This window comes from Triturus cristatus, chromosome 4_1 (assembly GCF_964204655.1).
Source record: "Triturus cristatus chromosome 4_1, aTriCri1.1, whole genome shotgun sequence".
Taxonomy (NCBI): domain Eukaryota; kingdom Metazoa; phylum Chordata; class Amphibia; order Caudata; family Salamandridae; genus Triturus; species Triturus cristatus.
In genome coordinates, this window is record NC_140585.1 from 1,175,814,672 (window position 1) to 1,175,832,262 (window position 17,591).

The 17,591-nt window shown below is 45.9% G+C and overlaps 1 protein-coding gene across 1 annotated transcript in view; it reads right to left on the reverse strand.

Annotated features, from left to right (window-relative positions):
• Window positions 1-817: 817 nt before the first annotated feature.
• STXBP2 (syntaxin binding protein 2) overlaps window positions 818-17,591 on the reverse strand; it is a 290,447-nt gene continuing 273,673 nt past the window's right edge. Inside the window, exons 18-19 of the mRNA XM_085654395.1 lie at window positions 8,070-8,227; window positions 818-4,884 (exon numbers count right to left, since the gene is read on the reverse strand). Coding sequence (XP_085510521.1) covers window positions 4,802-4,884; window positions 8,070-8,227 — 241 coding nt within the window. The 3' untranslated portion in view covers window positions 818-4,801. The remainder of the gene's footprint in view (window positions 4,885-8,069; window positions 8,228-17,591) is intronic.

The window sequence follows — 17,591 nt, forward strand, 5'->3', positions numbered from 1 at the left end:
GAAGTTGAACACCTCTTCGACTTCTTACTCTTCTTCTTGCAGTGGGACCCAAGTAGCCCGATGACTTGGAGTGCGACAAAGATTTTCAGGCTCCGCGACCGAAGCCGGGACCTTACCCTCGACCGGGATCAAGACCTTCGCAGCATTGCACATCAGGCTGCAGGAAGCTTGAGGGACCGCTCTCAAGGTCTAGGGTTGTATGGCATGAAAATAGGTGCAGGTCTTTGTGTCGTGGTCACGTTCAAGGAACCACAGGCATACAAGATGCAGGTCCATCACCGACATCTGTCAATGACAGGCGCCACATAGCTTGAAGCCAGCATTCCTAGCAGACATTCATGCCACACCAGGAGAAGAACTTTCAAAACACTTCGATAAAACATTGAAAAAGCACATTAAAAATGTGACTGACTGGCTAGCTCTCTGCGCATGTGCACAGACTGGTGCGGAAAGAAAATAACTGATGTCAGCACGCTGGGGTGGCGCCTGTATAGGCACCGTGCAAGTCAATTCCGGTGCAGACTACGCCGACAACACCATGCTGAGCCAAACAGTGCCACCTACCAGTGTGCAGGGGTACTGCTAAAAAACAAGATTTCAGATCCGGTTTGATGCCTGGAGATGATTCTAAGCGAAGGAATCTACGGCTAGAAGTCTCTATAAAATATGACTGATAGAGACATCCATGTTTTTGTGTGAAAGCAATACCTTTGTCACTATCAGTGATCCTGCAGTCCATAACCCACAGATAATGCACCAAAAGTGAGCAGACTTTCAAAGGATTAACATTACTAAAGAAACAAACAGAGAAACAGGCTTTATTTAAACATGATTATATAATATTTATTTTCTGCTTTGTTATATATATATAACATTTGAATGGATAGTGCACATACATGCCATAAAGCCCAACAAATAATTAACCACAACTAACCTCAGACCTTTCAATATTCCTGGAATAATGTATGCATATTTCTTTATTGGCTTAGGCAAGAACACCAAATTCTTGTTTGCAAATATGACACAGATGACAATGCATTCAACCTAGCACCACTTTTCCAGCATAGCTATTTGGTACAGTTATGTCCAGGAAAGCCTGGTGTGAAAAGTCTCCTACTGAACAAGAAGAACATATGTTGGGACAGGTTCCAAAATTCCATTTGAAGGCTTGACTCACTCCTAGAAAGGGCATTTGGGAAAGAGGCAAATGTTTTCACCCCTCTTCCCCTCCTGCACCAACCACCTCATTATAACATCACCAACCACAAGTGTTTATCGCTCTTCAGAGCCGTTCTAGAGCACTGAGCTCCAAAGACTGACTCAAAGAACTCAGCCTATTCACAAGTGGTGCATAGGAATGTCTGTCAACTTGCTCATCTTGTAAATGTTACCTGCTTTGGATCGGAAAGCGATTTCAAGCTTTAAGCCGATTGATTCTTTGGCATTGCTCTAATCTTCCAGCGAGGGTCTTGGCTGTGACAGCAAATTGTGTCATGTAACTCTGTGTCCAATGGACGAAGAGCTCACTCATACACTTTACTGACTAGCAGGCGGAAGCACCCTCCAGATTTCTACTGATGTAGACTGCAAACCAGAAAGGTGGAAAACTGACCTAAATTGGATGCAAATTATGTGCTAGAGATGTGGGAAACAACTGCTTTACTAATTTATTGGCAGGGCGGATTTCTCGTACTTAGAAACGGATTGGCTTCATACCCAAATGACTATTGCAAACCATTTGTTAACCAGTATAAGTAGTATTAAATGAATAAATAATGCCTTGCAAAGGAGACAGAAAATGTCCATGAAAAACAGAGGGTGTGTTGTGAATAAGGGACATGGCACTTGAACAGTAACCTTGGCACCGAATGACTGGTGTAAAGTGCTCAGTTTCAACAATCTTATACTACAGAGAATAGGTAAAGTTTCCTGTACAAGAGCACAGACCCTAAAGGAAACTTTTAAACCCAGATAGGTTGAGGGTGTACCTTTAAGGCATGCAATAGGCCACCTGCATAACTTACAAGCACGCAATGATTACCATTTGTATTGCTCAAGAATGCCTGGAGTCAGAGGTGTGGTGTACTTCATTTGTTTTCAGTATTTGAATTATTATATAAGATGCAGTTTACAGGAGCAGTGGTGTTTTAGTAGTCATACAAAGCGGAAATAAAACATCCAAAAATGTAATAAAAATGAAATAGGTGGAACAAAGAAAACTGAGGTAAATGATCAATGATAAAAAAGAAGGTATTGTAAAAGCCACTTTTCTTGGGTCTGACTAGGATCCTTGGAGGCAACATAAGCCTTCACAAACCGTAACCTGGGATAGAGGTACAATGAACCTGCATATGCAGGTCCCCACATTTATGTGCACTAAAAAACAGAACTGGGCAAAGGACAACGTTCAGTGAGAAACTGTTGTCATCCGCAAACTCTGCACAGAAGCCCTCTTGCACAGAATTAAAGAACAAACCTCACCATACAAAAAAATGTAAAAATCATTTTGAACCTGTATAACAAAATTCTCCCCACTTAGCCACTCTTCCCAAAGATCTTGTAGGGTCACACTCCGAAATCAGAAACATTAAATGAGAAAACTGAGGCACTCATAAGAGAACAACTATGTATACTGATGACAAAACACATACTGAGTTTTTCAAACACTCCTGTGCTTTGCTGCAAGAGTGCCTGATACACAAATGTCACTTTAAAACAACCATGGGGCGCAGAAAGTGCCAGCAACCTGTTACAAAAAGTGGAAAGAATTAAACAGAGACTCAAGATGGGAAACAATTGGATGCAGGGAAGCATCCGGGAAAAGCCAGAGTGTAGAAAACAATTTCTTAGAAGACAAGAAATCTTCTCCAACAAAGAAAACCTCAAACCTCTAGTCGTTCCTTAAGCCTCTTGGGTTTGGGTGTCTCAGAGTAAGTAGAGAAAATGTAAAGATTGAGGTCTGACCATGTTGCTCAATATTGATTGAAAACTGGAAGATAATCCCAGTCTAGCTGCCAGTGGTGCCTCCTTTATAGCTTTACCAATTAAACTGTAGGACCAAACATTCCTAGGAAAACAGGTGCCAATTCTTCGCTCCAGGAACCACTAGTGATGGACAGTGATGGCGATGGTCTAATCGTCCATTGCCCAAGTAACATGCAGTGTGAAAGGCTGGTAGGTCATTGTTTTGTGGTCTTATATAATCCCTGGCCCCAGGTGATTGTAGGAAATTGTGTGAAAGCTTCGGCTTGGATCCACTCCTTCACTAGTAGTATTCAGCCCGTTTCAGAAAAGAGAGCCAGAGACTTCATATCCAGCTTTTTGTTTTCAAGTTGTAGGGCCAGTTGAAAATGCACAGGGGCAATGTAGATCTTTGGTTGTGTCATTAAAGAACTGTGGTCTTCCTTTTCACACCTTCTGTGTTTCAACTGGAGTGACACATTCAGAGGACATAAAAAGCTTAATTTGAACAGAACAAGATCTGAAAATGAAGGAGAGTCTATCCAGAGACACACTGAATAGCAACATACCCATGACTTAAAAACATAAATTTCAAATGTCCTCAAGGAGAAAACCTCATCTCATTATCTCACGAACACCAGGATGTGCTGCATTGATGCACTGCAACCTGCTGCATAGCTTTGGCAGAAAGACTTCAGCACTGGAGCAATGAAGAGGAATCCAAAAACAGTAATCCATTTGAGGGAATCATATCTACTGGGCACACTTTGTGGTTTCACACTGGCGTGTGCGTAGGATGATGGAAGTTCTAAGACAGGTCATTTCTCCACAGTTACTTGTTTGCATGGCTGAAATGCAAAGCAGTGCCCACTACTCTGGAAAGACTGCAGTCGCTTCAAACACTGAACAGATGGTATATGGTGATGCAGACAGTGGGAAAGTCTACACTGCTCATTATCCAACAGTATCTGCATCTACGCCAGATATTTCATCTCTGCTACCCTTGTCTTGCGGTTGCAAATTCACCACTACCTGGGAAAGAAGGCTTATCACATACTACTCAGTTAATGGTGGGAGCCATTTACAAGTGTGATTCTTTGACCTTTTCTTTTGATAGGAGGGGCTTTTTCCTGTGTCAGGAATTGTCATGAGCTATTAGTACCCTCCCAAGTCTCTCTCCCTTCCCATGGATGACAACGGTAATAAAAAAGAAGAGAGATCCAAAAAGCTTTACGTTGAGCAGTGACTGGTTTGACAAGGCGATGCCTACATCCATAAAACAAGCCTTTCTGTCCTACCCTACTGGCCTTCACTTGGGATTTTCAAGAGCTGCTCAAACCCCTCAATCCAGGGCCTCCTGCAACAGTAAGGATCTAAATGCATTTTTACTGAAAAATAAAAACAGCAGAAAGAAGATCTAATACATTGGTGCGTCTCATGCTTGATGCAACTCAAAGGTCCAACCAGGGATGGCAACACCCTAAAGAGACAAACCCCAAGGAATCTGAGACCGTATGGTAAGTAGGGTAAGCACATGATGGACATTGTGCTTCTGTCTATGGCCTACTCATCATCCTTTTCAATACAGCAGGTGCATGAAGTCCATTGCTATTCACCAGGATGCCTCTCAACTGCTGTTCCACAGAAGTACAACAGCATTCCGTGTTTGAACAGTCTTTTACTGGACATTTACATCATGTGGGACCGAGAGTGCTTGACATTCTCCTCTCACATCAGGGGAGGAAAATAAAAGTCAATGTAAGCCCGCAGGCAAGTAGCAGGGCAGCTGCAGCTCATTCAAGGTCTTCCTATGAAGCTTGAATAGGTATGAAATTGGGCTTCACTGGGAAGTGGCAACTGGTGGCTTGTCCAAGGTCTTCAGGTCATCCAGGAATCTGGTGGGGGTCAAAATGTGACTTGAACCTGGAACAGAGAGAGGAAACATAACATGATGAGAAGGCGGCCACTTGTTTCAATTTTCAATTTAAACTCCAATCAAATGAAAATACATGGCTCCCATCTCTACAAAATGAGAGAAGATACAGGCCATAGGTGATAAATAAAAAAGGCAGAAAAACAAATACATTTGACCAATTTAGTACAAAACACAATTTTGGAGAAATTAACAAAAGACTAGAAGAATAAAAAAACGTAAAAGCCATCCTTTAAATCCTGGCAAGTGATTGGAAAAATTGAAACCTTAAAAACTGTTGAAAAAATATATATCTAAAATAGATATTTTAGAAGTTATTTAGCTGGTTTAACAGTTGCAAAAAATACTAGCCTAGTACAACTATAGTTGGACTATAATCCATTTAGAGCAAATATTAACTAACAAATAAGTGAGAAGTTAGACTAAGATAAGACTTCACCCAAAAACTGTGATTTCTTCAATTGTCGTCCCAGTCTAACACTGTTTACGTAACCGTGTCCACTAACAGACTGCCTGCTTGGAATCAAAGGAGACACATACATTTCATAAAGAATATATGGTGCGTTGTCTTGCACCAAAAAGAACAGAAGCAAGGTTGTGAACGGAGCGAGCGAGTACTGCATGTGAGGTGGTGGAACTGGGGAAATCAGGGATGGACAAAGGAGCTTCTCCCCAGTATTACGTGTGACTATGAGGCTGAGGGAATGAAGTAGTCCGTGATGACATACAACAGGGGAAAGGTGGAGATGGTGAGGGAAGTGTAGGGTTCTCGTGTCAAATATGCACTTCAAACTCTGGTTTCAGAGGCAACCACCTCAAATAAAGTGGAATTTTGACCCATCTCTCTACATTAGTGATAGTGAGGGTCACACGCTAAAAAGAAACTGAAAGAAATTGGGACACATGTCCTAAGATTTCTTGAATTATAGGTAATGCAGTGCATGTTTATTTAATCATCGGAAAGTAGAAATACACAGTTAAATCTATGGCAGGAGACTGTTATGCTAACTCAGACAGAAAACATGAACCCCTTCCATCGGCGCTTAAAGCGATCAGTGCTTACATCTAAGCTGCTTCCAAAAGAGGATCGCCAGCCCTAAGCGTGTGCTTAAGCTAATGCGTCAGGAGTATGGCAGGGTCACAACAGAGCAGCTAGCACATCAGAATACCAGTCCCTGGCAGCTACATATACTGCTGTGTGATAATGCACTTAATGTTAATGTGCTACTCAACCGCACTGAGCATGTTATCAACCACTGCCCCAGAACGAAGAAGGCACCTTGAACAGCGGCACAGATCCCACTGCTGTTTAACGTGGCAGCACTTGAAAAAAAATCTACATCTCATCCCTCTATGTAAACTTGGTGGAAAACAAGAACACCGGTATCATTTGGTTGCTAGGAACACCGTTGGGCTAGAGCCTGTCTCTGATGGCACGGGCCAAGACTGATTTGCATTCATGTGGTTTCAATCTCCAATGGGGGGTGGAAACGAACGATGGAATGTAGCTCAGAGTTGATACTAATTGAACCATTGATGTAGAAAATCAATCTTCCAAACACGTACTGATCCAGTAACGCTTAATAGCAGCTGGTCTTGCAACATTGAAATGATGCCCATGTCACTTCATTTGTGCTGAAGCATCACTACAGAAAACTCTGTCACCGTTTTGAGGAGCCATTCATCTACTATCATAATGCAGCACTGAACCACACTACTATAAACGTATCACCTAAGTAAATAAGTCTTTAACCAGCAACTACATGCGCTCAAGCAGCTAACTACTGACTTCAATTCGGGCGGTGACAGCACAATATAAAACAGCGGGCATTCAATCACGCAATTTGTTTTAAGATACAGCAGAAATGTATTAAAAGAGAACATATCTCTGCTCTAACCTTATAGTAACAAATTGAAAACAACTGCAAAAAAGTGCCACGACGGGACTAGCAAAACACAAACTTGAATGATATTAAAACGCAACAGACAGACATGCACTTGATAGATTACATAAAAGTGGCTTAGGTTTTTGCAAGAGAAAAATCAAGGGCCTAAAAACATTGATATATATTTTGCTGCAGATTGTTTTTTGCTCTATTACACTGTCTCTGGGCAAAGTTTATCCCTCCCACTTTGCAGTCGTCGCCTTCCCAACAGCGCTTAACATGATCTGTGCTTACACCTAAGCTGCTTGTGAATTAGAATCTACAAACCTTTAAGTGTGAATTTTGGCTTAACTACAATGACTAATGCGGTTTCTCAACAGGAAGGCGTGTGGTGGGAGACACTGAGACCACTCTGCATCACACAAGCCAGCTGTGGCGCTACTACTTTTTCTAGTTCTGCATCTGCTATTATAAAAGCTGGTGCATGGGACCTTGGACCTGGTATTCTAATAGGACACAGGCAGGGGACACTTTTTGAAATACTCTGCCAGCAATGCTTCCACAGGTTACACAGTATCATCCGAAAGTTGGACTACTACCTACAATATGTGTCTGAAGATGTAAGTGCTACCGCTCTAGTTCTGCGCGGTGTGGAGCTGGGGGCACTAGACTTACATATGCTTAACAGACACAGATAGAGGTCTCTAGAAGAGGCACAGGACTCGGCTCTGCCATATAGTGCTATTCTCTAATATCTCTTGTATTGTCTCACCCAGCTCTCCATATGACATTTTCCTCCAACCTATTCTTCCCTTGAGGAACGTATCCTTCCCTCTGTAGCCCATCTCACCCAGGCCACCTGGAACTTAACCTTCTCCCACAGTGCCTCACCCAGTTTCCACCTCACTTAGCCATTCATTGCAGTTTTACCCTTTCTTACCAGCTCCTCCCCAAAGATGTCTTACTCAACATCTCAGTCTGTCTTGTATTACCCAACTTGTCCCCACATGCTTTGTTAGCAAGCTCCCCACAGCCCTCCCCTTAAGTGTCTTAATCTGCTCTCCCCTTCGATGCCTCACCCAGACCCTCACACTTCAACTCACCATCCCACTCAACCATTCCTATGGTATGGGATAGCACTAGCTCGATCTTGAACCCACATCCGATTGGGTTATCATATATACAAACCAGCACACCATCACTTTTATTGTTGTACACAGAATTTAAGGCTGATCTATAGGAACCGTGAACTCAGGAGTGACTTAAAACTGGCAGGTTACATCACACACCTATTAGCACCTCCCACTTGCCGTCCGTAGCCTTGGTCAACTCGTATGCACATCTCATCTCGGACAAAGACATTCCACCCAGAACGTAGATGATCAAACGTGGCCCCATGCGGTACTCAGTCGCCGACTTGTTCTTGTGCCAGTGGCCAAAGCGAGCACTAGAAGAAAGTGTGGTAAGGAACATTAATTGGTTCAATTCTAGCACAACCAAAAGGTCAACATCTAATGAGCAGGTCTTCAAACAGCAGGAGGAATTTTCCCCACTCCCCTCCCAGACTAAAGGCATCTCACTTTTGACATGGACTGTTTTCTCATACTAGTTATTGTAGATTAGTGTTATCAAAATACCGTTCATGGAGCAAGTTGATTAGAACAATAGAGATTAATGTGTCCATTTGAGGAGCACTTTCAAAGTATGACAAATACCACTATACGTTTTACAAGTTTGGTTTTGGTCCCACCATAAGTGATATGGAACAGGGTTGATTTTTAGTACATCTCTAATGGTGCCCAAGATTTACCTATGCAGGAGTTGTGCTCCTTTTTTTACAGGATTGCACATTGTCACACAGTTCCTGGAATCAAAATTATCTTCAGTAGAAAATTTAGTATTAGAGATATGTAGAGATTTTTATTAGAGTTTCAAACAGTGATAAATACATTTTTATTTTGTTAGCAGGCTCTTGGTCATTTGAGAACACTGACATGCATAGCACCATACACCAGTAGTGACGCGATTCACTCCTCCCAGTCTCCGCAGATCTGTCTGCTCAACATATTATCAATGCATTCAATCCTTTTCCTGGTGGCGGAGACTCAAACTTGATTTAAGAAATAGTACAATAAGGACTAATAAATATGACCCACTATCTTGTTTTATTTCATCCATTTTTTTTACTTAAGCGTTTTAACAGAACAGCTATCAGGCTACTACTAACAATATACACAGAGTGGGCTTTAGCCTTGCCCATTTCAACCACTAGCTTACTTTGACAAGCCTCTTTCCGCCACTGGGTAGAGACTTTGCCAATCACATATTGCTTCAGCCCAGTAGAGTATGTTATCTCTCACTTAAAGCTATTGGCTGTTTAAATATACTCTTCCATCTCAACTCAGAACTGATTTCCACGGACTGTTTTACAGCTTTAGACTGCCTCTCTGCCCCCTCCAGCTGACTACCCACCCATATGTCTCTCTCTAAAGTGCTAACGTGCCATGTGCTACCACATTAAACTGAATACTACTGGTTTCCCCAATGCCTTTTCCCCAGCTTTAAATCACTTTTATTTCGAACATGTTACATAGCCCAATTCCGTACACTTGTGAGAATCTAAAATTTGCAACCACACCTCAGTAAATTTATTCTCACGTGGCTTGATTTTTAATGTGTCTGTGTCCCAGTTTGTCTTCTTCAGATGAAAGTGGTGAGGGGTTACCCTGCGATGTACTAAGTCGAAAACCAGTTTCAAAAAGGCAAATGCCCTTCGCTGATTATGAATTCACAAGTTCACATTGACATCCTTTTAATACTGTTCCCTCCACATGTAGCCAGTTTCATCATGCAGGTCTTACTTTAGCTAAATCGTGCGGTGTATCTTTTGGAAAAGATCAAATCAAGTGACTAACATCCATAAATTGGTCAATGCATACATGATTCGAATGCTCCAGTCAGCACCTGCTACATTCAAAACCAAGTAATACTTGCCCAGTCAAAGGTTCTGAACACCACTGGCCAGATTTGATTCTCACCTGTCAGGGATCAGCTATGGGCCATGTTAGCCATGTGCCAGTTTTAGGTCCCATAATTGGCATCACAATCACGATTTGAACAACTGTGTCAAAGCCACCAAGTATCAACCTTGGGCCTTATGCATCATGTGCCAACATCATGGTACTGGGTGCAATTTGTCAGATGTTGGCCTTTGGGCCACTCTGGCATTGGATTGGTATGGTTGCAGGTCAGCAGCCTACTTTTAGGGCAGCATGGGCTGCCACGACCCAACCGTGCCCTTGTTGCCTCATTCTAGTCGCCTCATTCTCCTGTAAAAAGAGGCTGGTTTGAACATTTTTGCCAAGGTTTCTTTTGGTTTCCAGGCAGGTCAAGTTCAGCTCTCACAAACATATAAGGCAACCCTGCATTTCAAAAGGAAACACGAGTATGTGAACAGTGTTCCTTCAGGATTCGTTTAAACAAGAGAATTTCAAGATTCAGGAAGTAACTACATATCAGGAGCGAAAGGAATATGCTACTTACCAGTATGCATCTGTTCTTTGCATGTAGAGCTGCAGATAGTAGACCATATGGTGTTGGGCTCGGATGCTTGAGGGTTGTTGTTGTCTTCAGAAGAAGTCTTTGGTCACGAGATAGGTGACTCCTCCCTTGGACTACAGTGCGCATGGGCATCCACTCCATCCTCAGACTGTTTTTCGCCATGATGGGAAATGATGGAGTTTGTAAAAAGAGAGCGAGATGTCCATGTGTAATGTCTAAGTAAGACTATGCTGGAACAGATACAGGTCCCGGGGAGGTGGGTGGGCGTGTGTGGCTCTGCAGCTCTACATGCCAAGAACAGATGCATACTGGTAAGTTGCATATTCCGTTCGAGGCATATGAGCTGCAGATCACACACGTAGGATAGATTATATAGCAGTGTCTCCCCTAGCGGTGGTCACCTGTATCAGTTGCAGCAGTTTGGAATAAAGTTTTAAGGACAGCCTGACCTACAGAAGCTTGTTGTTTTGCCTGCACGTCAACACTGTAATGTTTAGTGAAGGTGTGTGTTGTAGACCATGTGGCTGCCTTACAAATATCTTCTAAGGGAATGTTTCCTAAGAATGCCATGGAAGCCCCTATTTTACGTGTGGAATGCGCTCTAGGGGGAACTGTTAGTGTGCGTTTAGCCTTGTAGTAGCATATTTGGATACATTTAACTATCCACCTGGCTATCCCGGATTTGGAAATTGGGTTGCCTTTATGTGGTGGAGAGAAAGCAACAAACAATTGTTTGGTTTTGAGGAATGCTTTGGTTCTGTCAATGTAGTAAAGTAGGGCTCTTTTAACGTCTAAGGTATGAAGAGCTCTTTCAGCTACCGAGTCCGGATTTGGGAAGAACACTGGTAGCTCTACTGATTGGTTAAGATGGAACGGAGATATGACTTTTGGCAGGAATTTCAGATTTGTTCTAAGAACCACTTTAGTGCGGTGTAATTGTAGGAATGGTTCTTGTATGGTTAAAGCCTGGATCTCACTTACCCGTCTAAGGGATGTGATAGCAATAAGAAAAGCCACTTTCCATGTGAGGAACTGTAGTTGGCATTTATGCAGAGGTTCAAAAGGGGGTCCCATGAGCCTTGTAAGAACAATGTTTAGATTCCACACTGGAGAGGGTGGTAATCTGGGAGGAATAATCCTCTTAAGGCCTTCCATGAAGGCTTTGATCGCAGGTACTCTAAATAGTGACAAGTGTTGACGATTTTGCAAGTAGGCTGCTAATGCTGCTAGGTGGAGACGTATGGATGAGTACGCTAAATTACATCTTCGCAAGTGTAGTAAGTAGCAAATGATGTTCTGTATGGATGCATCCAGAGGGCGTATATCATTGTTATTGCAGTAAATGGCAAATCTTTTCCATTTTGCAGCGTAGCAGGCTCTAGTGGTAGGTCGTCTGGCCTCTTTTATAATATTCATACAGTCTGGTGGTAGGTTGAGGTAACCGAACTCTAGGACTTCAGGAGCCAGAACACTAGGTTCAGTTGACCTGGATCTGGGTGTCTTATTTCTCCATGGTTCTGGGTTAATAAGGACGGGGAGAGATGCAGTTTTTGGTGTGGAAGTAGGGAGAGTTCCAGCAGTGTTGTGAACCAGGGCTGGCGTGCCCATGTGGGGGCTACTAGGATCAGTTTGAGAGACTGTTGCCTGAGCTTGCGTACCACAAATGGAATGAGTGGGAGAGGCGGAAAAGCGTACGCAAATCTGCCTGACCAGTTCATCCACATCGCATTGCCATTGGACTGTGGGTAGGGAAACCTGGCGGCGAAGGTTGGGCATTTTGCGTTTTCGTGTGTGGCGAACAGATCTATGTCTGGTTGGCCCCATTTTTGGAAAAAGGGGAGTAGGACTTGTGGATGTAATTCCCATTCATGGATCTGTTTGAGTCTGTCGACCTAACAGGTCGGCAATCTGATTGTGAACCCCTGGAAGGTGGTCTGCAAGCAGGTATATGTTCTGGGGAATAGCCCATCTCCAAATGTTCAGTGCTAGCTGTGACAGCTGGAGAGAATGTGTGCCTCCTTGTTTTTGTATATAATACATGGCTGTCATGTTGTCCATCCGGATGAGGACAGTTTTGTTTTGGAGATGTATTTGGAATGATTTCAGTGCTAGGAATACTGCCAGTAGTTCTAGGTAATTGATATGGAGCACTTTCTGGTGAGTGGTCCATTTGCCCTGAGTGGTGTGTCCTAGGAGATGGGCTCCCCACCCCTTGAGTGAAGCGTCCGTTGTTAGCACTGTTAGACCTGTCAGCCCTTTGGGTGGTCCCTCCTCATCATTATTTATTTTGTCCCACTTTTGCCTCAAACCCTGTTAGAATTTTTCCTTTTTGGGAACCACCAGACTTTTTAGTGTTGCTGCAGATTCAGGGAGCCATTTTATCTACCCCTGGAACTTCTGTCTGAGGGCCTGGAGCACAAAATGGTGGCCACCTGTGACATCATCAGAACCCACTGGAACCTACTAGAACCTTCTGCAACATTCTGGAGCCCTGTGACAGTTGGAGGCGGTTTAGAATGTTGGGAAGCTAAGACAGAGAGTTGGCAGTTGGAGCTGGCAGTTGGCACCTGACTGGTGAAGGGAGAGCAGCAGAAACCTGAAGGAGGAAGGAGTGAGGCAGCAGGGGTGGAAACTTGTGCCTGGAGTGGGGTCCATAAACCCACCCTTGATACTAGTCCCTACTGACTGAGCCCAGCCTGGAGCCCTGTGTGGGAAAAAGCAAGAAAAAACATTTTAAGGACCTGGACAGCAGGAACAGGCCTTAGAATCCAAGAACAGCAAGATCCTGACCTGGATACTGGTTTCCCTGGAGTCCGACGTCGAGAAGCCTGAGACCTGGAGCCCGAGGTGGAGAAGCGGCGCTGACTGGAAAAGCAGACGTCGTACCCGGAGCCGCCAGAGGTCGAGAGAGGGCGCCGACGGAGGTCGTAGAGAGTACCAGAGGTCGAGGAGGAAGTCACCCGAGGTCGAGTGAGCGGCGTCGACGGGGGAGTGAAGTCCGCCCTCCGGAGTCGCCGGAGACCGAGGTGAAGCGTGCCGGAGGTCGGGAGTGGAGATCGCACTCCGGAGTCGCCGGAACCTGAGAGAATCGTGCCGGAGGTCGGGAGTGGAGGTCGCACTCCGGAGTCGCCGGAACCTGAGGAGAGGAGCACCGGAGGTCGGGAGTGGGGATCGCACTCCGGAGCCGCCGGAAGTCGACATCGAGTCAAGGCCGGCCGACGTCATCGAACCTGAGGTCGCCATCGGACCGGAGCCGCCCGAAGTCGACATCGAGCCAAGACTGCCCGACGTCATCGAATCGGAGGTCGAGATCGAGCCGAGGCCGCCATCGATCCGGAACCGCCTACCGTCGTCGTCAAGAACTGACATTGTGCCGAGGCCGCCGACATCGAACCGGAACCGCCTCACGGCGTCGACACGACTCCAGCGGCGTCGGAGCTTCAGAAAAAGGGCAGTAAGTGGAATAGAGGGCGCCTAAGGCCCTGTGGAATCCTAAGAGACTACTCTAGGGGTTAGAGAGGTGCTGGAACCAGCTTGACTGTGCCAGGGGTGAGCTGAGACTAATTCAGAGGGGTTGTGTAGAGTGAGAGAACCAGATCTCTAGAATTCCCCCTTGATCTACCTCAGTTTAGGCCTCAGCCTTGTCCAAGCCAGGGAGTAGACACCCTCAAGCCATCCACCTAACCACAAGCTGAGACTGGGCCAAATCAGCCCATAGAAATCTAAATGTGATCTGATTCTATGAGTGTCACTGTCAGCTTTTAATTATTTATTGAGAGCACTGTATTTATTTTATTTAACCTATTTATTGCTTCACTGTATTTATTGTTCCACAGTATTTATTGTCGCACAATATTTATTGGTTTGCAGTATTTATTGCCTCAGAATATTTAATTGCCTGTATGTAATGCACTTATATTTATGCCTTAATTATTTATGATCACCCCTATTTATTGAATTATTAAGACAGTATTTATTTGACCTGCACTATTTAAAAAGCCTTGTATATTGTGATTGCATTATTTATTTATTTAATCAGCAACTAAGAGAAAAAGAATATAAAGAAAGATATTTTCATAATCTTTACGGTGTAGAGTCGTTTTTGGAACGGATGCACGCATGGTTATTGTATGGGTATGCGTATGCTTAGCACGGTGCCTGATTCCTGACCACTCGAGCCAAGCTACCACTGTATATGTCTGGAGAGACCCCGTTACCACCATCCTTTCCGGTGTGGGAGTGGAGAATTTCCAACATAATTGGTGTTCAGTGGTGGGATAGAGCTGTGCCTACGTATACTCAACAATAACTGTGGGTAGTCCATAGGCCTACACCGGGAGTTTTCTCAAAGCGGCCTTCCTAATTGTGGGTTTTTGTTTTTTTTTCCAAATTTACTCTGGTGGTGGGAGGAGGTATTATATAAGGTACCCCCCTGCATAGTTACTGCAAATAACTGTCCTCTGACCTGAGTGGGCAAGATGGAGTTTGTACTGGAGAATTTAGAAACGTACACTGTGGCCCAACTCAGGGAGTTTTGTCAGCGGGAGGGAGTGTATTGTCCCCCAGGAGCAAAGAAGGGTGCACTCCAAACCAGCTTAAGGGCTTGGGGGGAAGCACGTCGAGAAAGCAAGGCTGAGGAGGAGGACAGGGATAGAGAGCCCGACAGTGAGGGAGCTGATTTGTACCAACCTGAGGTGGGGAACCTGTTAGCGAGGCCCAGAACCATTTCCAGGAAGGGCAGCAGTGCCTCCAGCGGTGGCTTGTCTGAAGTGGAGTTAACAGACCGGAGGGAGAAAAGACAGCTCACATGGGACTTAGCAAGGCTGGAGAAAGAGAAGGAGGAACAGAGGATGGCTCATGAGCTAAGGCTGAAAGAGATAGACCTTCAGATCCTAAGAATCGGGGCACAAACTGTTCCTAATGGTGGCAGCAAAGACCAAGAAAGAGAGTTCACCAGGGAACCCAAACCCTACCTGCCAAAGGACATAGTAGCTAGCTATGGAGTGGGCGACGATATTGCCAAGTGGCTAGCGGCCTATGAGGTCTCGTTAAGGGCCCATGGGGTTCCAGAGAAGTACTGGGGAGGGGGATTGTACAAGTACATGCCTCCAGCTGGTAGGGATGCATTATTGGCTCTCGAGGAGGATGAGCAGACCCACTACCCCACCATGAAACTGGCGCTCATAAGAAAGTTTGGACTAACACCCGAAAAGTACAGACAGAAGTTCAGGGGTAGTCACAAACTGGGCACACAGAATTGGGTAGACTTCCTGGACTATGCAAAGAAGGCACTAGAGGGTTGGATTCAGGGCAGTGAAGTGAGGAACTACGAGGGGTTGTTTGATCTAGTACTGAAGGAACACCTGCTCGAGAAATGTTTCCCTGAACTGCGTCAACACCTGGTGGATAGCAAGCTGACCAGTCCCCGGAAGCTTGCTGAGGAGGCGGACATTTGGGCTAGTACCCGGGTGTCCACAAGGGGGACTGGAGGGGATACTCAAAAGGCCGGACAGGGCACCCCCCAGAAGAAAGAGGGAGGGGAAAAGAAAAAGGAGTTCTCCAAAGGCCCCCAAAATAACTTCCAAGGGAAGGGAACAGGATTCACCCCTAGGGCTAACCCACCCAGAAACCCTAATCCTGGCCAGAGTCAGCAGCCAAGGGTTGTCCATTGCTACGAGTGCGGTGGCGTTGGACACTATAAGGGAGATCCGAAGTGCCTGAAACGACCACCCCCTCCCATTGGAGGAAAGGCCCCCGGAGTAGCTAGTGTAGTGCTCGGGGAGGAGATGCCTTTAATTAAGGGAAGGGAGTGGGCGGGTGTCACTTTAGTGTCCCTGGGAGAACGGGAGATGGTTCCTAAGATCCAGGTGCCCGCAAATACCGTAAAGTATGGGCAGTGGGTCACCATCAACGGCCAAAGAGGGGAGGCTCTGAGAGACACAGGAGCCAGTATGACTATGGTACGTAGCCAACTGGTGTCTCCAGAGCAGGTAATTCCCGATGTACTCCACCCAGCCGCGATGGCTGACGGCAGAACCGGCCACTATCCAGTGGCCGAGGTTCCCTTTGAATGGGGCGGGGTTGCAGGTTCAATTCGAGTTGCCGTAAGCCCTGCCGTGCCAGTCGATTGTCTACTGGGGAATGACATGGAGCACAACGCTTGGAAGGAGGTGGAATACCGGACTCATACTGAGATGCTGGGTACACCTGACTGGGCCTGTGTGAGCACAGGGTCCGCGACTACCCGGAGAGGGAGTTCGTTTCGGCTGGAGCCTGGAACAAAGGCCCAGCCAGCTGCCAGTCAAGGGAAGAACCGAGGACAGGAGGAGCCTGCCTCGGCGTCCACACCCCGTAGGACAGATAGGCCACCGGAGGTGGTGGACCAGGAGTCTGCGGTGGGGGATGTTACCAAACTGGAGGACCTACCCATCCCGGCCGAGTGGCACGTGGAGGGAGGCCCGTCCAGGGAGGAATTCTGCCAGGGCCAGAGGGAGTGCCCTACCCTTGAGGGGCTGAGGCGACAGGCCGAAGCCCAGGCAGCAGGGAACGTTGAAGGGAACTACAGTGTTTACTGGGAGGATGGCCTCCTCTACAGTGAACCCAAGGCACCCCTACACGGATCGTCACGAGCCTTGGTAGTCCCTCAACGTTATCGAGCCTTCCTTCTGGAGTTGGCTCACGAGATCCCATTGGCAGGACACCTGGGGCAAGACAAGACCTTCGCCCGTCTTGTCCCACACTTTTATTGGCCTCAAATGAAAGTGTCGTCCGATACCTACTGCCGGACATGTGTGTCTTGCCAAGCCAGTGGGAAAACAGGGGTGAAGCTAAAAGCTCCCCTGGAACCACTTCCTGTCGTTAGCACCCCCTTTGAAAGGGTGGGCATCGACATTGTGGGTCCGTTAGATCCGCCAACGTCAGCTGGTCACAGGTTTATCCTGGTTCTGGTGGATCATGCCACACGGTACCCAGAGGCAATACCTCTGAGGACCATAACAGCACCTGTTGTGGCGAGGGCCCTGATGGGAATCTTTACCCGAGTGGGTTTTCCCAAGGAAGTTGTGTCCGACAGGGGGACCAACTTCATGTCAGCATACATGCGGGCGATGTGGAAGGAGTGTGGAGTGACATACCGGTTCACCACTCCTTACCACCCCCAGACCAATGGTCTGGTGGAGAGGTTCAACAAAACCTTGAAAGGCATGATCAGAAGTCTGCCTGAAAGCCTGCGGAGGAAATAGGACGTCCTC